Source organism: Pogona vitticeps, chromosome 7 (genome assembly GCF_051106095.1).
Source record: "Pogona vitticeps strain Pit_001003342236 chromosome 7, PviZW2.1, whole genome shotgun sequence".
Lineage (NCBI taxonomy): Eukaryota > Metazoa > Chordata > Lepidosauria > Squamata > Agamidae > Pogona > Pogona vitticeps.
Genome location: NC_135789.1, coordinates 27279777 through 27304099, shown reverse-complemented (window position 1 = coordinate 27304099; position 24323 = coordinate 27279777). Strand labels below are relative to the sequence as shown.

Here is a 24323-nt window from a genome sequence, read left to right as displayed (position 1 = left end):
CACCCTCAAGGGCATTTGAGCAGCCTCTTAGTTCCCAAAAAGTATCTGCGTATGAATGAAAAACGAAGGGAGGAAAGAAAGCATTTTTTTTAACGGTCCATGGAGGACTCTGGGAATGAGTCTGTTTTACTTTAAGCAAGTCAGGAGGAGTCCACCAAGCCTTGCACAGACCGCCCGTCCCCATCCATGTACTTCCCAATCTGATTTATAAACTATATTTCTTCAGCCCTTTCTGGGCCTGGTGTGGCCTGTGATGGTGACTGTAGGTGAGAGGGGCCTTCTCAGAAACTCTGGAACTCCCTCCCACTGGAGGCCAGGCGGGCCCCATCTTGGCTGTCCTTCCGTAAGCAGCCAAAGACCTTTCTCTTCAGGCAAGCTTTCCCGGAGTGACTGGCTGCCCGAGTGGGGTTTCTGAATGGATGGTTGTGCCTTACGGCTTTTGACATTGTTTTTAGTACTACTTGTGTTTACCACTGCTCAGAGTGGTAACTGTTTGCTCCTTTTTAATATTTGTGCACTTACTGTTTTTAGCTTGTATTACTTTTTATACTCATTGTTCCTTGCTTTAAATATTGTCCTTTCACGATGTAAGCCATCATTGCATACTCACTGTTTTTAGCTTTAAATATGGTCTTTTAATGATGTATGCCACCTTGTAACAGTGTCGTAAAAATATAATAAATAAATAATAACAAATAAAATCTGCCCATCAGGGCCACCAAAGTGGCCCATTCCCCATTTATACCATAACCCTGGACTGTGCTGAGATGGTGTGTTAGTCAGGACTCCTCAGCAGACACTTGTGTCTATGTTCAAATGAATACAGTGTGTTGCAGAGAGCACAATATACATTGTGTTAGTGGACTTCACAAAGGAAGCATGAAAATATTACAACAACCCAAGCAAATAACATTTCATCCCCTAAATAAGGCAAAAATCTTGATGTTCTTTTTTCTGTGGTGGTTGTGCAATCCATAACATATGGATTTTACTGCTAAATATTTCATAGAATCAAAGAGATGGAAGGGGCCTCTAAGGCCACTGGTTCAAGGAAGGAATCCAAATCAAAGCATTTCACTGAAACTGAACTTGGAGGCTCAATGTAAGGAACACAATATATAAATAACGCAAACTAAGGAAAAGATAAATGGGGGCCCCCATACCGTTTTCTTTTAGGAGAAGCCGGTCTAAAGAATCCTTCAGGACCGAAGACCGCAAAGTGCAAATATTGTTGAAGTTCTCCAAAACCGGATAGGGGATGACCGTGCTGGCGATACGATGCCGATGCAGGAATCTCAAAATCATGGAAGCATGGAGACTAAGGCGCTCATTCGATTCTGAAAATATGTCTACAAAACCTGAAGAGAAAGACAATGAGTTTCCATGAAATGTTGGCAAAGAGCAATCTTCTCCTGACTTCCTCTCCTCTTGGATCAGCTGGGTGGAGGAGTCTCCTTCTGTCCTCTAAGGTCCAGCTGTCCAGTCTAATCCAGCACCGTCTTGGCCATCAAAGAATCTGAGAGGGCTCTTCCCAGTATGCTGATTATCTCTAATCAGCAGACTGGGAAGAGACCTTTTGGAAGCTGAATCTTTCTACCATTTGAGTGAAAAAGCACAGGATCTCTCCCTAAGCATCTGCTACTGGAGGACTGATACACCATACTCAGTTTTGACCCACTGAAACCCCTAATCCAACAGAAGAATCCTTTTTTAGCAGAAGGGATTTCCTCCCCCCCCCCTCCAGGTCTCACCTGGAACCAGGGAACAAGCCTGAAGCTGCCGGATCACGTGACTAAGTTCTCTTTGTATACTGGCTCCGCTGGAGTTCTTCAGCATCTCCAGCATGTTCTCCACGTCAATAATACCATCACCCTCAGTGTCAAACTGAGCAAAGACCTAGGAGGAAGAAAAAAATAGATGAGCAGACTGAGAGAGGACCCCTGTTTCTTTCTTCCTGCTGTCGTTTAAAGACAAGTCATCTGCAGCGGCAGAAAAGGCCACCATATTGGTGTCTCAGAATAAAACAGGTTATGACATGGACAGAGCAACCAGGTCTCTGCAATGAATTCTCAGAACTTCCTATTCTGCAACTAAATTTAGAGGATTATTTTTCAAAGCAAGAACCTATGCCCTAAAAAGGTGTCCAAAGGGGAGGGGGGGTCCTCCACTATTTATTCTTATGGGGGAGACAACATGGAACCTGGTCATCCACTACCATTTAATATGGCCATACATATCACTGGACCATAAAGAAAGCAGACCACCAAAGAATTGATGCCTTTGAATTGTGGTGCTGGAGGAGACTCTTGAGAATCCCCTGGACTGCAAGGAGAACAAATTTATCAGTTCTAAAGGAAATCAACCCTGAGTGCTCACTGGAAGGATAGATCCTGAAGCTGAGGCTCCAGTACTTTGGCCATCTCATGAGAAGAAAAGACTCCCTGGAAAAGACCCTGATGTTAGGAAAGTGTGACAGCAAGAGGAGAAGGGGACGACCGAGGATGAGATGGCTGGACAGTGTCTGCGAAGCAACCAACATGAATTTGACACAACTCCGGGAGGCAGTGGAAGATAGGCGGGCCTGGCGTGCTCTGGTCCATGGGGTCACGAAGAGTCGGACATGACTAAACGAACGAACATATCACTCTGCTTATTGAAAAATCCTTGAAATTGCATATCCAGTCTGCACACTAACATGGCGAGTGTCAAAGAAGTTACTGGACCTGGTCCTTGCTTATATGCACTTTTCCTTTCTATGAGATGCCCAAGTCCAACGTGCTAGAACAACGTTGAACTTTGTACCCCTTCTTAATTGCAAAGCCACCATGACCAAAAAAATCAAACAGGGCCATGACAACTCACGCAGAAACAATCTAGAAAAATGGTTCCCCAACCTTGGGTCCTCGCACATTCTTGGACTACAACTCCCACTAGTGCCTTTACCACCAACTGCGCTAACCAAAGTTTCTGGGAGGTGCACCTCAAGAACATTTGGGTGACCCAAGGTTGGGAACCACTGTGCGGAAGCAATACACAAGTGCACCTTGCCTTTCACTGACATGATATACTTCCAGAGAACATTACAGCCCAATACAAATGCAGCTGGAAGCCAAAGTCATCAAACTCCTGCCCCCCCCCGCAATCCTACCTGCCAGCTACAGATCTGAAGACTGTCCTGCATATCAAACACAACACATAAACCTTTGTCTATATTGTACCCATTTGGGAAGGTAATTTGACCAAATAACACTGTGTCTACAAACACAGAGCCACAGTCTCGAGACGCCCTTGGCTGCGCAACCAGCCCTTCAATTCCTGACCTTTGAGACTGGAAGATAATAATCCATCTCCCTTTACCAACAACAGGAGCAGCAATGATGCAGCTTATATCTAGACTAGTCTTAATTAGAGTGAACTCCCTAAGTAATAATGATGTGCCGCCAATATTCATTATTATACACAATCACAATAATTACGGCAATCCTCCCATGGTCTTTCTAGGTATCAAATAGAAGTGGTAGATCAGTCTCTCCTGCTGGTGTTTTTTTTTCCCCCTGGGACCGTGGCCACGGCTACATAGCTAGCAAGTCAGATATTCCCATCAGCCACAAAGATTCCCAGAGAACTTGCCTGGCCCCTCTCCTCGGAGGCACAGTGGGGATTCAAACTCCTGTGGATAAGTGAATCAGTGGATAATGATTCCGCAGATAAGGGGGTTCTTACTGTCAGCTTAATAGTGGTGAATACTTTTACCCCATTTGCCATGTGCCAGCCTGTAGCTTCTGCCTCAGGGCAACCCTAATACAGTTTTCAATCCGTGTGAGATGTTCAAGAAGCAGTTGACCGTTGCGAAATATTCATGGCCGTTGTGGGGACTTGAAACCAGACCAACCGAGTCCAGGGACAACGTTCTTTCCACCACACCCTCACTGTGTGTCCATGGCATTGGCAATGTAAAGTTCCACCATTCACTCAAAGCAGCATAACTATAAAATCTACTCAAGGGTAACCTTTGAACAGCCCCAGATGTACTGTGACCTGGTTTCTAAAATAAGCACCAGCCTGCTTTTGTGCACTTCGCCAAGGGAACTAGAGAATAACGGAACCCTGGTTCTTCTTCTTCTACTTCATTATGAGGATATGGACACAAAATTAAGGTTCCCCCTACATTAGTTCAATTGGCAGTTTGGACTAGACATGGGCTATTTGTATATCTGGGGAGGCAAATGAATCGTGGCACTACAGGGAACATTCCATCCCCCCCCCCAGAACTGACCGGTCCATTCATCAGTTGTTGTGCCAATCCGGGAAGAAACCCGGCAGACACTTCCCCACCTCCCCACACAACCAGCCACTTAGCAGCTGAGTGGGGAGACTCCCCGTTCAGCCTCCTTGCCAGAGTGGTCAGCTGCGTGGGGAGTCAGGGAAGCATCGGCCAGGTTCCTTCCCGGACTGGCACCACAACAACAACGACAAAGGACCCGAGTGTTGTGTGGCGACCGGTGAGTGCACCGGCCAGTTCTTGGGGTGGAGGAAATGGGCCTCCATGGCACCTGTGGTGCCACGAATCTGCCATACAGATTATTAGTGGAACTTGGGGCAGGCAATCAAAACTGTATTCTCTCCTAGGCCCCACAACCCACTGGGGCAGGAAATCAATTTTAAACGTGGCTTTTAGAGCTGTTTTTGGTTTGTTCTTAGAGGGGACTTCATTTCGTTTCTTTTGAGCTTTTTTCTGTGAGCTGTCCTGGGCTGAGAAACAAGATGTACAAACTTTTAATAAATAGATAGCACAATAAATTGGAATCAATTTAGCAGAGATCAAGTATATTAGAAGTATTCTTTTGTTGTTGTTGTTATGCCCAAAACCAATAAACAGTTCTTACTTACACATAAAGAATATTTCCACAAGACACCATATATAACGTATTTCCCTGAAAATTAGACAGGGTCTTATACTAATTTTTGCTCCAAAAAACACATTAGGGCTTATTTTCAGGGGATGTGTTTATTTTGTTCATGTACAACAATCTACATTTATTCAAATATTGTCCTGTCATCTTCTTCTGGTTGCTGCACAATGGTGGAGGGCGGAGTTTCACTTAAGTGGGGCTTATTTTTGGAGGTAGGGCTTATAAGCATCCTGAAAAATCATACTAGGGCTTATTTTCAGGTTAGGTCTTATTTTCGGGGAAAGAGGGGTATTTCTAATTCTAGCTTGAAAATATCAGTCTCAAAAATAAGCTTGATCTGTAAGTACAGATGGCTGATGAGAAGATCCTATGGATCTCCATTCCACCCACCCTTTAATCTGGTTTTGCATTTATATCATCACAGTTCCATTTAAGAGCATAACCCTGTAGGCAGATTTCATGGATCACGTTTATTCCATTCTACCCATAGAAAGGAGTGGTGGTTGTGGTGGTGAACCTTTGGCTTTTCAGACCGCAATTCCCACCAACATTCACCAATGGTTTGGTTAGTTAGGCTTGACAGGAACTGCAGTCCAGTTACGTCTGGACTGAACTAGGCAGACCCCTAGCTGCCCACACCCGAGGCAAAAAGGGGAACCACAATCCTTCCACTGTGTTCCCGATTGTGTTGCACACCACAGCTCTTTTCAACCTAAAACCAAAAGTGTAGGCTTGCTTCCACTTTCAGAGAAGGATCCAGGACAGAGATAGGAGCAAAAATGGAATCCCTTGCAAAAAAAAGATGCCACTTACTAAGGTTTGATGGCAAGATAAAGCAAACAGCTTCCTTGACCAAGTAACCAGGAGATCATGTTTCCTAATCGGGTGTTGTCCTCTGAACCTTTGCCCAGAAGCAGAATGTCAGCAATACCAGCGAGAGATGTTACATAAAGGTTACAACTTCCACACCCTTTCTCGCAAAGGCTTTGCAAATTCTCAGTACCTTCAACTTCCGTGAACACCTTGACCAGCTCCCCCTTCATTTGCTAAATTTTGGACAGGTTTCTGCTCCAAACCGATGAGCAAGAGATTAAGTCGGAATCCTGCTTCTTAATTTGCTTCTCTTAGCGCTCCTCTTCTCCACCTTTCCAACTTTAAATTTAAAATTGAGAACTCACTGAACTAAAATCTGCACACACTTAATTGCAAGAGACAGCAATAAGAGAAATAGCAAAAAGAGATAACCCTTTCCGATCTCACATGGAAAGGAACGAATGAGTGAAAAATACAGAGTAAAAACTTTCATATGATTGCTGGATAGCTCAGTGGTTCAGGTGGGTCTCTTGGACAGGGGCTGGCATTTATGATCTATTTATTTTAGTTTAAAATAATTTTACCTGGCCTTTCTCTTTAAAAAAAGATCCAAAGCGTCTTACATCGTTGAAAGTCAAGATCTAGAGCTGAAAACACTTGATTTACATTATTATAAGACCACATTTAAAGCTATCTCTGAAGTACTCAGATGGCCATTATTGCATATGAAAAACATCCTTTGCTGATTCCTAGTTTGGCAAACCTCCATTTTACTTAATACTTCTCCTAATGAACTGTTTGAGGAACCAACACAATGTTGTCAACATGACGCTCGTGAAGCTGCTCTTTTGCACCCACAGCCTTGATATGGAACATTTCTAATTTTAAACTGCCCTTCCAGAACATCCAGCGACTTGCAATCCAACACACACTGCTTTCTACACTCTTGGCCAGGGGAGGGGTAAGCGGGGGCACAATTGTGTATAGATCCACACAAACACACCCCTCTGGATTGAAGGTCACTGCATTCAAAAGCATGTGTGAAATCTTTCCTTGGGAGTCAGAGACCTACCCACAGGTTCAAGTTACTTATGGCCATGTGTCATTGGGAACGGGTTGCTAAGTGCCATACGGCAACACTGAACTTTGCACTCAACCGCAATGTGTCACATCAATCGTATAAAATTCCAAGAACTATTGAACAGGGCAGTGCCCTCCCTAGGTTCCTTCCCTTTTGTCAATATCAGCATTAATGCTGGCATTCTAGAAAAGGCAGTTTTCCCAACCTTCGGTCCCTGGATGTTCTGGTTCTTAAAACTCCCAGAAGCCTTCATGGCTTGCTGGGCTGGCCAGGACTTCTGGGAGTTGTAGGCCAAGAATATCTGGGGACCCAAGGCCGGGAAGCACTACCCTAGAGAATCCTTCATTCTGTCAACAACCTGCTCGAAAAACATTCTTGATCTAGGAAACCCGGACACAGCTGAAGCACTCAGAATGGTCGCTTGACACTCCCTCGTGTACTTTCTGAAGCTCTTCCTTACGCTTGATTTGCGCAGGGTTGTCTAGCACTGGTGATCACATGTCACAAGAAATGAATGATTTCAGGATGACAGCCAGCGCTTCAAAAGGTGTTGCATGACGAGCTGTGATCCCCACACACTTCACTTGGCCCATGAGCTCACCAATTAGACTTAGCAATTGGTGCTAATACCAAAGTGGGGAAGGGCTTCTCCCGTGCAACTTTTGCATACAGTCCTTTGAAAGCTCACCACCGACATTAATATACAATTCCTGGTTTTTGTATTCCATTTCACTGTGCCCCAGCCCTCACAACCACGTAGACGGTACCTCTGTCAATATTATTCCAGGTACATACATATAAACAAATGGATTACAATCCACCAAAGTGCACTTTAAAATCTTAAATGCCCCACAAAATCCATTCTCCCCCCCTTTTTTTTCCTCCTCTCCCTCTCCGATGAAGTATGATCTCACAGCTACCCTAAACTCAGCAGGGAAGAGAGCAGCTGACACTCCAAAGCTACTGTTGAAATCGTTTGGATGGGTTGGCGCTGACCAACCAAATACAAACATGTGCCGTTAGCATTTTCCCCTTCAACTCCCCTCACCCAGGTTTACACAAGCCTTCTCAAACAAGAACAAGGAAGTGTGCCACCTCATCTCTCTTTCTCTCTGTCTTCTGCTAAGTCCCTGTCACAAATCAGGCCATAAGGATTGGGAATACAGTACGGCAAGGACAAGTAACTCTGCCTCCCTCCCTTTGTACAGCCGAAAATCCAGGACACTCTTTACATTATCAGGAAGCAAACACAAGCTTCCTTGGTAGCAGGAAGATCTGTTCCCAATTCTATTATTATTATTATTATTATTATTATTATTATTATTATTATTATTATTATTATTATTATTATTATTATTATTATTATTATTATTATTATTATTATTTATTCCATTTATACCCCGCCTATCTGGTCATATTGACCACTCTAGGCGGCTTACAGCATAACTTGGCATAACTTTTAAAAGGTATTAGATCTGGGAGGTTTGTTTTAATTTTTAAGAGGGATGTTACGTCACCAGATCCATTCGCTGTCAGGAATTGTTTGATTCCTCTAATGACATTCTCTCCTCTGATGACAACATTTTTGCCAAAAAGACCTTAAGACTCAGTGTCGCTTTTGATCTCCTTAAAACAGAATGGTTTGGGCTGTTTAAAGTTCTCCTTTCCACATCCAGTGAAACTTGTTCAGAACCAGCTTAGGGAATGTTTAAAAGCGTGCAAAAGATATGATAGCGGATCACTATATACAACCCACCTGTGCCAGAAAGACCAACAACTACCAGTTTGGATGGCTCTAAAAGGGAATGAAGACAAAATCATGGATACTAAGACTGTAAAAGGCTACTAATCTATATTACTGTCATAATAGCTGTTAGGTTATATGTGCAAGGGCAGTGATACACAGCATTCATTTATGCAATTTTCAAAGACATGTGGAGGACTACTATGACTGTTCTTATGCTGTTATGACCACCCTTGGATTCAATTCTATGATGAACTCATACAATAGAGAGTAAGCATGTGTGTGCAAGAAGGCTTTCAAAGGCTGCAGCCCTAGACGCACTTCCCAGGTGAAGGGCCCGAAACAAATGCAGTGGAGCCTACTGAACAAGCCCACTACCAGGGTGCATATGCAAATAAGCAACTATTCTCACATTTGAGACACTCACTAAGAACGGACGCTGAGCAGAAGTTAGTAGGAAGTCAACACTGCTTGGGGTTGCAAGAAAACACTGAGCAAGGTTGCATCACAAGACCCACAATACTTTGTCCTACAGAAGCGGTTCCCAATCTTGGATCCCCAGATGTACTTAGACTACAACTCCCAAAAATCCTGGCCAGCACAGCAAGGCAGTGAAGGCTTCTGGGAATCACTATCCTACAGGAATGACAGCCGCCGCAAGGGTGAGCTGGCAACAGCATTTCTTGCAAAATCTGAGTGGCTTTCAGCCTGGGCAACAGATTTGGCTGCTGTGCTACTGAACCCAAAGGCCAAACTATCATTTGGCTGATGGCTCTTCTGCAATCAAAAAGATGGAGAAACCCGCCAGCTGGGACACGGACAATTTGCTTTGCAATTAGCTTTCAGATCCAACAGGCCTCCATTAGGATGGGCACTGGACTTGAGGAGAAAGACAAAATGCATATCTATCTATTTAATCTATCTATCTATCTATCTATCTATCTATCTATCTATCTATCTATCTATCTATCTATCTATCTATCTATCTAAATCCCAGAACTAATGTCCAGATGTCCAACCTAGGCTGTTTCATTTCAACTGAGCTCCAAAACTGATATTACAACCTTTGGGAATGAATCCAAGACATTTGATTTCATTTCAGGCTATGTTGGTTTTACCGTCTTCCTCTCTAGTTCCATCTGTACAAGAGTCTATCCACCTCCTAACATTTACACAGCTCCTGTCTGGCTAGAGGTGCAACACCTTGAGACAGGTAGATTTTTTTTAAGGGCCTGGTAGACGTTGCTGTCTTCCTCCAGTTACACCGACCCAATTCTTCTCTGCCTCTGACAGCTTTTGGTGTGTGGCCTCGGGACAGATAAAAGGGCACCAGAAACCCCAGGGGTTTGAGGTCTCTGGTTGCAGAGACCAGAGGCTGGGAGCTGGATTCTCCCAGGGTGCCCCTCTTGAGAGGGAGGCCTGGACTCCATCATCCACAGGGTCCCTTCCAGCTCTATAGGGCTAAGACCAGTATGTATGATGGCTCCTAATACTCCATCCCCCGAAGCATGCAAGAAGCAAAGAGTGCTCTCTTCCTTGGCAAGCCTCGGAAAGGGTCGCCGTCCCAAGGAGGGCTTCGAGGCCCACCCAGCGACCCACCCAGCGACCCTCGACCCTTTCCCCTCGCCTCACCTCCTCGTTCCTGGCCCGCTCTTCCTCGGCGGCGAGGGCGGCCGCCCCTTCCCCTCCTCCTCCTCCTCCTCCTCCGGCCACCCCGAGGGTAGTGGCGGCGGTGGCTCCGGCCCCTCCTTGGGCGCCGGGAGCGGCTCGGCTCTCGAGGGCCTCCGAGAGCTGCTCGACGGTGACGGTCTGCTCGCCGCGGCCCAGCCGCTCCTCCAGCCAGCGGACCAAGGCGGCGTGGTGGCGCCAGACGAGGGGCTCGGCCGTGGGCGCCTCCCGGAGCCGGGCCGCCGCTTCCTCCCGCAGCCGGGCCTGGCCCAGAAGCACCGAGGCTGAGGGAAGGGCCACTAACGAGGACGACGAGGAGGCCGGTGAGGCGGCCGCGGAGGGGGCGCCGCCCGAGGAGGCCTCCATGGCGCCTGAGGGGAAGGCCTCGCCGCTGCCGGCCGCTCCTCCGCCGCCGCTACTGCTCTCGCTGCTCCGGCCGCCTTCTTCTTCGCCTCCGGCCGCCGCCGCCGCCACCGCTTCCTCCTCCTCCTCTTCGCCCTCGCTGTGGCTGCCCACCGCCCCCATGGAGCGCCCGAGCCCGGCTTCTCCTTCGCCTCCTTCCTCCTGTCAGCCTCGGCGAGGAGGAGCCTCGGCCCTCTCTTTTTTTCCCTCCCCTCAGGCCGCCACACTTCCGCCTCCGCGTCGCAAAACGACAACAACCGGCCCCTTTCGCTTGGCGGCGCTTCTTACGACGCCCGCCGTAAAGTGCGCCGCGCGCCCCCCCTGAGACCTCTCGGGGAATTAGGAACCGAAGGAGGGAGATGGGAATAGAAAGGCCGCTCCCCCCCCCGCCCTTTTTGGTTGGCGCCGGACGGCAGTGTCGCCAATTTGTCGTAAAGCGGGGAGAGCCCCGGCGGAAAGCCCAACGCCTTGCCGTAAAGCTATCCCCCACCCAGTCCGATAGAGACGGTGTTGTTTTACGGCTTCGTTGTAAAAGACGACGGGCCACATGGGCCGCCTTGCCGGCTTCCGTCGTAAAAGTCACACCTCGCTTTCCGGCAGCTTGGTAGGCTTGATGGAGGAACAGTCCCCGCCGGCTAATAAATTAAACGGGCTGCGCTTTACGGCAGTGTCGCAAAACCACTGGCTTGCTGTGGCTTTCTGGCAACGTCGTTAAAAAACACTTAGGGGAATATTTATTTATTTATTTATTTATTTATTTATTTATTTATTTATTTATACCCCGTCCATTTAGTCAACTGACAATTCTGGGCGTCTAACCACATATAAAATAAACAATTTAAAATATAAGAAGAAAGTGTAAGTCTTTGTTTTATAGGCAGATTTAATGCAAACTTGCCCTCTTATGGAAATAAAAAATATGTGCACGGAGAAGAAATAAGATACGTATGTAACAATGAAATCAAGCTACAGGAAGACAAATTTAGGCTGAATATCAGGAAAAACCTAACTGTTAGAGCGGCACAACAACAGAACCGATGATCTCAAGAGGTGCTGAGCGCTCCAACCCTGGAGGCATTCGAGAGAAATTTAGACACCCACCTGGCAGATCTCCTTTGATTTGGATTCCTGTATCGAGCAGGGGGTTGGACTAGATGACCTTACAGGCCCCTTCCAACGTCACTATTCTTTGATTCTATTATGACAGCAAAGATCACAGTGTAGGAATGAAAGGTGGAGGCTGATGTTTGCACCGGATGACAGCTTGTTCTTCCTCATCCTGCAGCATCTGCATATGGAGGCGTGCAACGTGAGCGGGGATCCAGAATCGACACTATAGGAATATACAGCCTCAAGCACCGGATCCCGCTGAGCTGTAGCTAGCTTGTCAGATTCCACTCAGAAGCGCTCTGTTTTGGACCCCCGCTTAACGCAGCCCTATAGGGTAATTCACACAAGCCTGCCTTTATTTATTTACTTAAAATATTTTTACCCCGCTTTTCTCCTCGAAAAGGACCGGAGGCGGCTTACAAACAACGAAATACAACATGTAAAGCTGAAAACAATGAGGAGACCACAGGGGTTAACATCCTTAAAAGACAACATTTAAAACCCCAAACAATGAATAAGACGGCATCTCACAGCATTGTGAAAAAAGTGTTCTAGGTTCGTCTTAGGGCGTGTTTCCATTTACACTTGACTCACAATATGCTTCGTTCTAAATGGGATTGATTTTGAAACCAGATGGTAGTCACATGGTATTTGGGTTGGGGTGTGGGTATACTCTTGAGAAAGCTTCTGTTTGATGTTTTTGTCCTGCGAAGGGGCCTTGGTTTTATTAATCAAAAAGGGGCTAATTCAAGAACGAAACTGGACGATCATTGACAAGCATTTCAACATTCATCTGGATGGTGGTTGTTTAGTCGTTTAGTCGTGTCCGACTCTTCGTGACCCCATGGATCAGAGCATGCCAAGCCCTCCTGTCTTCCACTGCCTCCCGGAGGCTCCCTTCCATAAACATAACACAAATTCTCAAAGCATTAAAAAATGTGTTAACCTTTGAGAAGTCACTGCCACATCATCACCTCTTGCAAAAATCTTCCTCACAGCTATAAGAATACTGTATAAGAACAGTGAACTTAAGCTGCAAGTGCACAGTTAAGTCCTGTTATAATCATGTTTCAGAACTGTAGGAGCGTAAATTTTAAAATGTGGTATAGGAGATTATACCTTCAAAGGGCAGATAATCCATCTCTTTGAAATGCTAAAACATTTTAAATTTCAAAAGCTCAAACTTTTTCACCCATGTACAATTGAGGTTGACAAGCAGGGGGCGAAGGCTTGGGATGGATTTTCCTGGCAACGATACAGTAGGACCCCCTTATCCACAGGATCAGCATCCACTGATTCACTTATCCACGGTATGAAAATATTATACAGTGGTGCCTCGCTAAACAGTTACCCCGCATGACAGTTTTTTCGCTAGACATTGAGTTTTTGTGATCGCTATAGCGATTCGCAAAACAGTGATTCCTATGGGGGAATTTCACTGGACAATGTTTGGACCCTGCTTTGCAAACCAATTTTTGCTAGACAACGATTTTGACAGCTCCCTCCATGCTCGCAAAATGGGTGTTTTCGGGACCTAAGCTTCATAAGACAGCTATTTAAACAGCTGATTGGCGGTTTGCAAAGCGGCTTTCCTATGGCTGATCTTCGCTAGACAATGACGATTCTTCCCCGTTGGAATGCATTAAACAGGTTTCAAAGCATTCCAATAGGGAAATGCTTTTCGCTAGACAATGATTTCACTAAACAGCAATTTCAGTGGAACGGATTATCATAGTCTAGCGAGGCACCACTGTAAATATAAAAAGTAAAACCCTAGAAGTACGTACTGTATATATTTCTAAATATGAAGTTACCAGAACTGGCCACTATGGAGAGCCAGAGACCATGCCATGTATAGCATCTTGCATTAGAATAGGATTTGCTATACTGTAACCTGTATTTTGCAGCATCCACAGGCTGGGTGGGCTTGGAACTGATCTCTCATGGATACAGGGGTCCTGTGTCATTATAAGCTGCCCTTATCATTGTGCAAAATATTGGGAGGTGAGGAGAGGCTTTGTTGTGAATGGATGAGTAAGAACCATTGGCCTTGCAAAAGACCAGCTCTCGGTCGTCAGGAAACTACTTAAAAAAACAACCCAAAAAAGCATTTTCAAATGCATTTAAATTTGAGATGTGTTTGAAAACAGGCCGCACTGTTTCTGGACAGTCACGATGAGCACCTGCTTCCAAAACCCGATACTGTACTGTACTTTGAAACCCAGCACTCTTCAAAAAGCCCAGCCTGTCCCTTCCCAGTGGCTTGCAAAAGGAGGCCGTCCTTCACTCAGAGCATCCATCACTCTGCGAGAGAGAAAATAGAAAACGGAGCCCAGCGTGCGTCAGGTGATAGCAAAATCTCCAAGCAACAGGCGGCAGCCTGGAAGGGAGATTTTAAAAAGAAGGATGTCACAGGACTGTGTTCAATCACTTCCTCTCCCTGGCAGGATTAACAGTCTTGACAGCTCCAGCCCGGTGTTTCAGATTCAATATCTTTTTTCCCCCCACGGTTTCTTGAAGATGCAAAGCATTGCTTTTACTTAGGGAGCACTTGAACGGCAAGATGGAAAGACCATCGCAGGCAATTGCAGAAAGAAAACACTGAAGCTGGAACCGGTGGGGCGGGGGGCGTCTCTTCTCTCCGAAATACCAGGCTTAACAGGTGGGACTCCGAAACCCGGGGGTGGCCTCGGCCGAAGTTGGGGGCAAGTTCTAAGGTAAGTGGGGAGTCTGAAGGCAGAGTTCCCCCCCCCCCAAGCTAGAGACACCTAGCTGGGCTTCCTCTCTAGGGTGGAACATGGAAAAGTTACTCTTGGTGGATTCGATGCCCCGAATTGAGTGCCCATGCTATCTGGGTGGGGTTTATGGGATTTGTAGTCCAAAAAAGTCACTTTGCTTGAGCTTTTCTCCTGATGAGCTATAAACTGCTGGAAGTACGAATCCCCCCCCTTGTGCTTTCTTGACGGGAGCTGGACTGGATGATCCAGATGGTCCTGATCCAGCTCTGCAAGATTATTATTATTAGATTCATTTTGCTGTTTTTTTAGCATTCATGTGTAGAGAGGATCACATGAGGTTCAAGGGTCTTTAATGACTCCCTGTTTGCCTTTAATATTAACCCAGGCCAGTTCCTAACAGGAGAAACTTAAAAACAAATTCCTGGAATATGTGGACCTAGTGCTATGAGCATAAGGACCCTCCATATGCAGAAGCAGTCTACCACTGAATGGCACTTCCAGGAGTAAGCAGGTCACTATTTATCCATGCCTCCTGTTAGTCTGGACGGGCTGTTGGCTTGATCAACCCAACTCTTTTTATCCTTTCAGCATCCTACTTGGTGATCCGATAAGGAGCAGAGTAAGTTTTGAGGGTGGGGAATGGCCAATTCCTGCTTTTTAAATGAAATCTCTCAGAGAATTTAATGGAGAGAAAGGGCCCTTGGGCTTTTTGTGATTAAGGACTGATGTTTGGGTCCCCCTTCCCTGCTGATCAGGAGAAAGAAATGAATTGCCGAAGTTTTGTTTTTAAAAGTCTTCTGAGTGCCCGAGAATGAAGTTTTGTCTCTGGCTTTCAACAGGGAGCGCAGAAACCCACATGTGAGAGGGAAGGAAGACTTGCACCCGGCACCCACAGGGCTTATGATACATTAACCCTGTGTGATCTCTCAAGCTGCGTTCATCCCCTGGATTCCCTTGAGCCTCACTGTCCCGTGGCGATTTGAGACCCAGATGCCGTTGTGGCCATGCCAGGGAAGAACGAAATCTCAGGAACCTTGGTAGATCTCCTTCGAAAAGTCCAAAAAAGTTTGGCATATCTCTTACTTGTCTACACGCTCCTTTTGGGAGGCTTGATTTGCGTTGGGTTGATGTTTCGGCTCCTACCTGCGGAGTAAAGGGCGTGTTGAGAACCACCTTCGCCCTGTGTTTACAGAAGGGAGCAACGACTCTTTAATTGAATTAATCAAAGACTCCCCACCTTTTGACTCGTTAAAAAAACAAAACCCGCCCAGCAGAGCAGCTGAGAAATGCTGCCCAGAAGAGAGTAAAAACAACCGTCTCTTTAAACACACACAGAGAGACAGAGAGAGAGAATTCACAGGGTAAAGTCAACGGTGGTCATGGTAGACCCATTTCAATGAATGGGACCAGTTGCCCCCAAAAAAGGAGAAGAATTCCATTGATTTCAATGGGTCTGCTGTCGTTGGAGTCAACACCGGCTTTCGATCCCAGTTGGAAATGAATTTTGGAATTTTGTCCTTCCCCCAAAGCTTGAGGAAGAAATGATGGCACACCACGGACATTAATGACGGTGCCCGGTGGGCTTCTTTGGAGAGGGAAAGAGCCACCCTAAGCAAGACCGCTGCTCTTTATCTCTCTCTCCCTTTGCTAACCACCCATTTGACTTTTGACAGTACCAGAACTGGGAGATATTCTGATTGTCGGGTGGGGTGGGTCGGTGCTGCCTGGGGGATTCTGGGATCTGTAGTCCCAACCCAGGAATCTGGACACTTCTGTGGCCCTTGTGGTTTCTGTGGTTTGATTGCTTCTCCTTCCCTCCGTTTTCATACTGCTCAGTGTTTGGTTTTGGCTTCTAACCTTGTGTTTTGCAGGTTCCAATTTTTTTGCCCTGCGATTCCGTTTCAGATCACGGCACGGGGAAGAAAATCCTAAAATAATGAACAGATCCACGATAAAAAGCACATGTGAGAAAGGGGAGGTGTGTGTGAGCGAAACAGGTTTCAAGCAGTAGACTTAGCAGGTTCAAGGACAGCAAAATAAATTGACAAACGCCCAGACAAAAGCGGGCATAAGTAAGAATAAAATAACCAATTTAATTGTGTGGGGTTTTTTTTTAAAAAATGAGCTTACATAGCAATTCCAAGGTGTCGTTTTTGCAGGCTTGTATATATCCCAGTGTCAAAAATAAAAGATATGTAATATATTGAAATCTATTTGTATTTAAAAATGCACCCTTGGTGGCTTCTCCCAGTTGAAAGAACGGTTATCTTAATCTTTAACCCTGTGCCACCTTTTACAAGAAAATCCCTTCAGAGGAAGTGGGTAAAGTCCACGAAAGCTCACATCGAAATATAGCAGTTCGGCTTCAAGGTGTTGGAATATTTTTCTTTCTTTCTTTCTTTTCATTTTTCTGTTGTTTTTGGCCCGACCTCCTGGCACAGACCAACACGGCAACCTCTTCTAAAATTGTAAAATCCAACGTTCCGGAAGAGGGGGGTGGAAAAGGCTGCCCCATTTACAGGCTTAGGGGCATCCTATTCTTGAATTAGCAGCCATCCTTTCAAACTCAGAGCTTGGCACTGTGATATTTGGACAACAACTTCCAGAATCCCCCCACCCAGCATGCGTGAAGCCATCATCTCCGGTCGACCGCACTCATTTCGCTTCCAGCCCACACGGTCACATTCATCCTCGTACGGAAGGCGGTTCCGAGTTCGATTCCCAGTGGTGGATCCGAGTGCAGAAATCAGCTCCCCCTACGCAAGACACGAAGGCTGGAAAAGTTCCTTATTTGGGAATAAACTTCCCATAGTCCATGCCGGTTGTGTGACTCCAGGAGTTGTAGCCAAACCTAATGGTGTTTCTGGCTTCTGAGAAGCGTCATCTCAGAATCAAAAGGGAGAATGCTCAACATCTTCCCTAAATGAGAATCCCCAGGTTTCTCAGGAGGTTGGGAGGTGGCGGGTGGAGAGCAATGAGGATTAACCTCCTATGCCACCAAACCTGGGTTTTAATTGTGGATTTGTGCCAAAAGGATACCATCCTGGTATCATCAAGGATGTGTCGCTGGAGATGAAGACCGAGATCATCCACCCTCTTGTGTTTCTGATCACCATGTTAGAGAGTAAAAGGTGGACTGGGAAGAAATCTGATGGTGGGGGCGGGGAGAGAATTGATTTGTCTCAAATTGGTGTTGGCGGTGGGAGCTTTGCAGATACCTTGGACTGCCAGAAAGACAAAATATGTGGGTCCCGGAGCAAATCAAGCCCGAGTTCTCTTCTGGAGACAAAAATGACGAAACTGAGGTTGTCCTGCTTTGGGCACATCAAGAGAAGGGCGGAATCTCTGGAAAAGACAATAATGCTGGGAAAGGTTGAAGGCAGCAGGAAAAGAGGAAGACGCAAGGAACCTATGGACTTTTGTTTGCAAGAACTGAGCAGGGCAGTTGAAGATAGGATATTTTGGAGATCCTTCATTCATAGGGTCAACCTACGTTGGAGGAGACTTGACGGCATGTCGCGAAAAACCTGGGGCACAGAAGATGACGGTGGTTCAAATCCCATCCTCCCCACTTTCCTTTGGTTTTGCATGCAAATATCTGAGGTCTGGACGTCCAATTTGGGTCTCGAAGATCTCCAGATGTTCTCCTGGTGACATCCTCATGAGCAGAAGCTAGGCGTGCAGGAGGGAAGCACGGAAGTTCGGCACGCTGGAGAAGCTCAGAACTTGTTGGCCGGCTGGTCGTAGATATGGTGGGTCGTGTAACGCATGACGGTCGCCGGGTCCCGCACGGTCACGATATCGGCACCGCCGCAGACGTCGGAACTGTGCAAAAAAGAGACAGACAAGGAAGTACTGGCTTCCTGTGTTGCTTCGGAAAGATTGTCCTCTTGTGCCCTCGTGGCTCAAATTTTTTTTTAGAGGGAGAGTGTTGCAGGCAGTTTCCAATTACATTAGGACTCCCCTATCCGCGGATCAGTTATCCGCTAATTCACTTATCCACTACCTGAAAATACTCAAGCTAGAGACTATGCAATGTATAGCATTCTGCGTTTTCCCAGCCTCCGTGGTGGGTGGCTTGGAACTGATTCCCTGCGGGTACCATGATTCTCCTGTACATCCAGTGTCTCACTACAGCTCCCATCGTCCTCAGCCACCATGGCCATTGTACTGAACGGAGGGGCCGGCAGGGCACCCTGAACTGCATTGTGGAGCCACAAGAGGCCAACCAACGATGGCCAGCACCCATGCCTAGCTCCTGAAGGCTCGAGCCAGTGAGCCAAGCCCCAGAGGAGAAGACAAGCCCCCTCCTTCCGGGTTCACATGGTGGTGCCCCAAGAGCAGATGTTGGTTCAGAGCCTAGAAGGGATCCTCCCAGAACCCACCCAACTCCATCCAAACATCTGGGATGACCATCCCAAGAAATAAGGGCTCCCCCTTTCTATAGATGTTCCCTCTCTGTTCTCGGGGGGGGGGAACGTACTATTTATAAATCAAGGCAGCGATAAGGGCAGCAAGCAAGAGGGCGAAGAGGATGGAGAGGATAGTGGCGATGGCAATCGTTCCGGCACTCAGGTGCTCAGGATTCGTATCGATGGTCTCTGGGCTCTTCCCTGGGTGAGGAAAAAGAAAGAGAATCATTCTGACAAAAGCAATTCCATTCATTCATATATTTTGTTTTTCTTTGTCCCATCATTTGACTTTTCTGGTCAAATTCCTTTTGACGACATAACAGAAGTACAGAGACTTACAGAGGAGAATAGCATCAAGTTCCCCAGACAGTCCACCCCTTTCTCGTTCACCGGCACTTAAGGTCCCAGGAACTCACTCTGGGACATTTGTGCTAGAAAGGACAACATGTCACGACTTTTGGCGGTGAACCGATCAGCTGCACATGAACCGGCAGTTTCGAGAGAGGGAAAGGAACACTCAGTAAATTATGTTCCTGTTTTTTGGGGGGGAAGAGGGGAAAGAGGGCCAACCTAGGGCAGGTCTACTTAGAAGTAAGTTATTTGGGCTCAGTCCTTTGTTACCCAGAGGTCAGCGATTTGAGTATGCTTCCAGATCGGTGCATACACAGGGTTGCAGAGTAGGGGTGTGACTCCCACATGGGAAGATGTGGGATTTTGATGGGCTCAGATTGGGGCCTGTATCGCCATTCATAAAACCGGAACGGAATCCCCGCGTCTGTTCATCGCTACCTTGAATCAGGGGGATCGGCGACGACCATTTCGTCTCGGCCGTGGGGCCGCTGGAATTCATAGCCAGAAACTTGACTCTGCAAAGAAAAAGGAAAAAAAGGATGATAGTCATTCCACAGACCCGTTCCGGATCAAGCTGCTCTTATGACCCACTCCGTTCCACCTAAAGATCAGGTGGGAATTTTCATAGGATAGTTTGGAACTTTAAAAATAAAAATAAAAACCACATTTCCTCCCCCCTTCAGCCTGACTCCCTGAGCGGTCTGCTTCCGTGCCCAATTCAAAGTGCTGAAACAATAGGGCCCCCGTGTTTGTGGGAGGTCCTGCTGCAGGATCTGCAGTTTCACTTATCCACAGTCTGAAAATATTAAAAATATTAAAAAAACAACAAGAAATGCATATTTTCATGATTCATTTACCAGCACCGGTCAATAGAGAGAGCCAGTTCTGGTAATACATATGGAAATCATGTTTCCTGGATTTTTTTCTTTTACCACGCTTTATTTAGTGTTTGCCATTATCCACGGTTTTCAACATCCGCTGGAGGTTGGAACCGATCTCCCATGGGTATGGCGGTCTGATTGTACGAGGCCTTAAATGGTTTGGGACCACAGCGCTTGCTGGAGTATCTTTCCTTGAGATCTTCTACCCAGACTACCTGATCATCCCTGGCTTCCTTGTTGTGGGAGGCTATCCTGAGGGAGGCTTCGAGAACCACCATCAGGAACGGGGGCCTTCTTGGTGGTGGCCACGGCACTTTGGAACTCGCTTGCCTGTGGATTTACGCCAAGCCCCCTCCCTTCTGTTCTTCAGGAAGCAAGCAGATCAAAGTGGTGCTATTCAAAGACACTTTCAGGAGCATTCTCCCTATAGATTTCTCGACCCCTTCTGCGTAACTGTGATTTGCTTTAGCTGTCGCCCTCCGGGGAGATTTAGCTTATGTTCATGTTTTGTTCTTGTTACTGCTTTGTGTGTGTGTATGCGTCGTTTCACCAGGTGATGCGGGAATGTGTTTAACTCTTGCAGACTGCCCAGAGTGGGGGCTTCAGCACTAGACGGGTGGTTTATGGATGGATGGATGGATGGATGGATGGATGGATGGATGGATGGATGGATGGATGGATGGATGGATGGATGGATGGATGGATGGATGGATGGATGGATGGATGGATGGATGGATGGATGGATGGATGGATGGATGGATGGATGGATGGATGGATGGATGGATGGATAGATAGATAGATAGATAGATAGATAGATAGATAGATAGATAGATAGATAGATAGATAGATAGATAGATAGATAGATAGATAGATAGATAGATAGATAGATAGATAGATAGATAGATAGATAGATAGATATCCTCTCACTGGTAAGGCCCCGGTCCCGGGAGGGGGCCGTTACAATCTGGTCTCGAGAAATCGGCGATGCACTTGGTTTCGTCTCCCACCCGCAGCACCGTGATCTCGTCGCTGTTCTGTGTCGGATCCGGGCAGGGATAGTTGGAGGGGACGGTGCTCAAGGTCATGTAGACGTGGTTCTTCTCAAACTCCTGGTAGGGCAGTTCCGTCGGCGAGCGCGGGTTGGTGAAATTCTTCACGGCTGCCGAGGCAAAAGGAGCAACGAAATGATTGCAAAGTTCCCCCCGGAGGAGAACTTGGAAGGAAAAGAAGGTCGGGGTGTTTTTTTACAACCTCGCAGGCTGCCTGTGGTTTGAGCGGCGGGGAGGGACTTTTCTGGCTGTCACTCTGGCCAGCACTAGCCAATCCTTCCCTCCTGCCTCTGAAGTCAAAGACCAAATGCGAGATAGACCGACTCTCTCAAGGAAGCCACAGGTCTGAGTCTACAAGAGCTGAGTCTGCAGGATTGTTGAGGACCAGAGATCATTCATTCATAGGATCGCCATGAGTCAGACGGGCATGTAACGACAACAACATGAAGGGCCACAACATACCATTGCTCTGAGCCACCACCAGCCATATCTCATCGGTGGGGTTGACGACCCCGTTGAACACACACCGGGGCTGGTCCAGGACGAAGGTCGACGTGGTGATCTTCCCCCCGATTTGTTCTGACGTGAGACGGGGGGTATAGACAGAAGGCCCTGGGGGGAAAAAAGCCAGCGAGAAAACTCATTGAGTTTACTCCTCCCGTTTGGATCTCCTGCTCGGAGGAAGAGTTCATCCATGCACCAGATTTTCCCTGCAGTAATGGTGTCACCAAAACAGGAAAGGAAGCAGGAAGCACCTCCAACCAGAGGATTTAGAGGAGGGTCATAGGTCAGCAGAAGAACACCTGTTTTTGCCCACTATCTTCCAACACAAGTTGGGAGTTCAAATTTCCAGTTTCTGATTGAATTCTTCTACCTGTGCAGAGAAGTGCAAGGACCCACAGAGCAGAATAGTTTTCAAGTTCCCTAGAGATGACCACCCCTTTCATTTAACCGACACTTAAAGTCTCCAGAGCTCACTCTGAGGCATTAGCAGAAGAATTAAAGGTTTCATTACTTACAGTCAAAAGGTTCAAACAGCAAACTGACAGACATGACTGGCTTTAGCAACAGACCTCAACAGACTACTAGCTGCCAGCAGGCAACAGAGAGAGGAAAAAGCACTAAGCAGAGAAAAGAGGCTCTCTTTAAGAGGCAGTGAAAGAATGATTGGTTACTGCTGGATAGATTGGCAGTCACCCCAGCCCTGAAAAGTCCCGCCCAGCCAAACTTACTAAAGGCAGCATGCTTGGTTGTAAAAGTGTCCAACAAGGCAGACCTCCTAGGATGCCCTTTTGGAGCAAGTCATGACACAATGGAGCGGAAGCTACGTGCTTTGGTTCTTATAATAATGGTCCCACTCCGGATGGACTTATTTTTGTCATCAGGCAATACAAGTAGATATGAACCTCAGGTATATATATGGACAGACCAGGGGGTACCTCACTGCCAAATCTCAAAATTTAGGGGGCCCTGCTCCACTCATGAGCCATCTAAGGTCCCATCTAGGGTCAAATTACACAATACAGAGAGTAGGTTGATAAAAGCTGAAAGCATGTTAGTGTATATAGCAACGAAACTGCTATACAATAGAGTGGAGCCTTGTGGCATGGTGGTTAAATCGCAGTACTGCAGCCAAAACTCTGCTTACAACCCAGGTAAAGTCCCAGGTAGGATGGAAGGCTGAGTGAACCTGGCTTGAGGTTCACTCAGCCTTCCATCCTTCCTAAACTGAAGACCAAGCTTACTTGGACTGGGGGGGGAGCAATGTGTAGCCTGCAGAATTAAATTGTACATTACACCGAGAGTGCTTTGAACGCTATGGGATGGTATCTAAGCAGCACACTTTGCTTTTTGCTTTAATTCCTTCCAAGCTCAGTGCTTGAGTAATCCGAATGGCAAACTAAGCCCATGTTTACCTTTCCCTGACCAATTCCGAGACGAACCAAGCTGGCTGCCCAGGAGAGATACAAACGGAAGAGGATCGCAACCCGACTGCGCCAGAGTCACACAATCGCCAGAGAATATGGGACTTTCAGTCACATCGGAAAGTCCCATATTCTCGAACGGAAGATTGATTTCCTTCTGGAATCTCATCGATTCCCAGAAAAAGTTTCCCCCACATTTCAACGTCCGCCGCTTCTAAGTTAACACATTCAAATGCTGTCCGTGTGAAATTCCACCTTTCTTAAAAACAGATTTTATTTCACTGGGCAAACGGGATCGGGCAGGCAGAATCACAGGGGTGAGGCTGCCTAAATTAGACCAAGATGGGAAATTTCCTTTATTTAATTTTTAAAGACGGGAATTCCAAGAAGTCTCCCCGACCAAATTACCAACGCGATTCAGGGTGTCTTTTTTGTCGTTTCCCACGAAACCAAAGCAATCATGGCTAAGCTTTCTCCGCCGGGGCTACGCTTACGTTGGCGAATGCCATCTTTCTGTGGACAGAGTGTGCATTCAAAAAAAGGATTAAATTCCCCTTAAATTGAAAAGAAAGCCGTTGCAAGACAGACATACCTTGTCCACATGCGGCGCCGAACACCATCATCAACGAAATGGCCAGAGAGCAACGCATCCTATCTGCCACCTTTCGTCCTTCTCCGTTCCTCGCAAGAGTACAGTGGGAAGCGCTCTGCTTTGACTACCTCCTTTGTGTTTTCACCTTCATGGGCCTCACCCATGCTTGTCATCTATTTTTTGGACACCTGTATATTCTTAATCCCACCCCCCCTTCTCTCTCATCTCTAGGAGGGGTGAAGATTGGCAGGAAACAAGTCCGGCGAGTTTCGGAGAGCGGCCGGATAAATCGGGCATGACTGAGCAATGGAGAACCCGAGGCCAATCGTGCGGACAAAAGCAGGGTGTGTAGGGAGAAGAAGCAAACGCCCCTCACAAACACTCAGCCTCTGTCACCGAAGAGCATTGTCATTAGAAGCAGAACTGCCTTAAGAAGTAAAAGACATCCCATCATCTTAACAGGAGCAGCTCTCAATTGACATTTTTTACGAACTAACTGGCTTTTCTTTGCAGATTGGTAGTTGGGAGGCAAACACAGCCTTCATTTGAAAGTCTGGTTTGGTGGTCATGTTGTTTGGGAGGGTTTAGGTGCCCGGAAGGAAACTTATCCAAAGCAAGAAAATTGGGTTTCGCTTACTGCGTGA

General features: G+C 46.8%; 2 protein-coding genes and 1 long non-coding RNA gene across 4 annotated transcripts in view; 1 reads left to right on the top strand and 2 right to left on the bottom strand.

Moving 5' to 3' along the window:
- ZZEF1 (zinc finger ZZ-type and EF-hand domain containing 1) overlaps nt 1-10883 on the bottom strand; it is a 63794-nt gene extending 52911 nt beyond the window's left edge. For both annotated transcript variants that reach the window (XM_020812137.3, XM_072978459.2), the window contains exons 1-3: nt 10184-10883; nt 1752-1896; nt 1164-1358 (exon numbers count right to left, since the gene is read on the bottom strand). In XM_020812137.3, the coding sequence (XP_020667796.3) occupies nt 1164-1358; nt 1752-1896; nt 10184-10744 (901 nt within the window). In that variant the 5' untranslated portion in view covers nt 10745-10883. The remainder of the gene's footprint in view (nt 1-1163; nt 1359-1751; nt 1897-10183) is intronic.
- Nucleotides 10884-14000: 3117 nt separating this feature from the next.
- Nucleotides 14001-16678, top strand: LOC144584055 (uncharacterized). Its single transcript, XR_013538065.1, has 2 exons — nt 14001-14448; nt 15309-16678. It is a non-coding gene; the product is annotated as an uncharacterized LOC144584055 (long non-coding RNA).
- LOC110089236 (uroplakin-3b) lies at nt 16543-23781 on the bottom strand. Its single transcript, XM_072978458.2, has 6 exons — nt 23680-23781; nt 21625-21774; nt 21041-21272; nt 19671-19747; nt 18953-19082; nt 16543-18294 (listed from the first exon to the last, which is right to left on the bottom strand). Exons 1-6 carry the CDS (start codon nt 23735-23737, stop codon nt 18189-18191), a joined length of 753 nt encoding a protein of 250 aa, XP_072834559.2. The 5' UTR covers nt 23738-23781; the 3' UTR covers nt 16543-18188.
- Between the last annotated feature and the right edge of the window lie 542 nt (nt 23782-24323).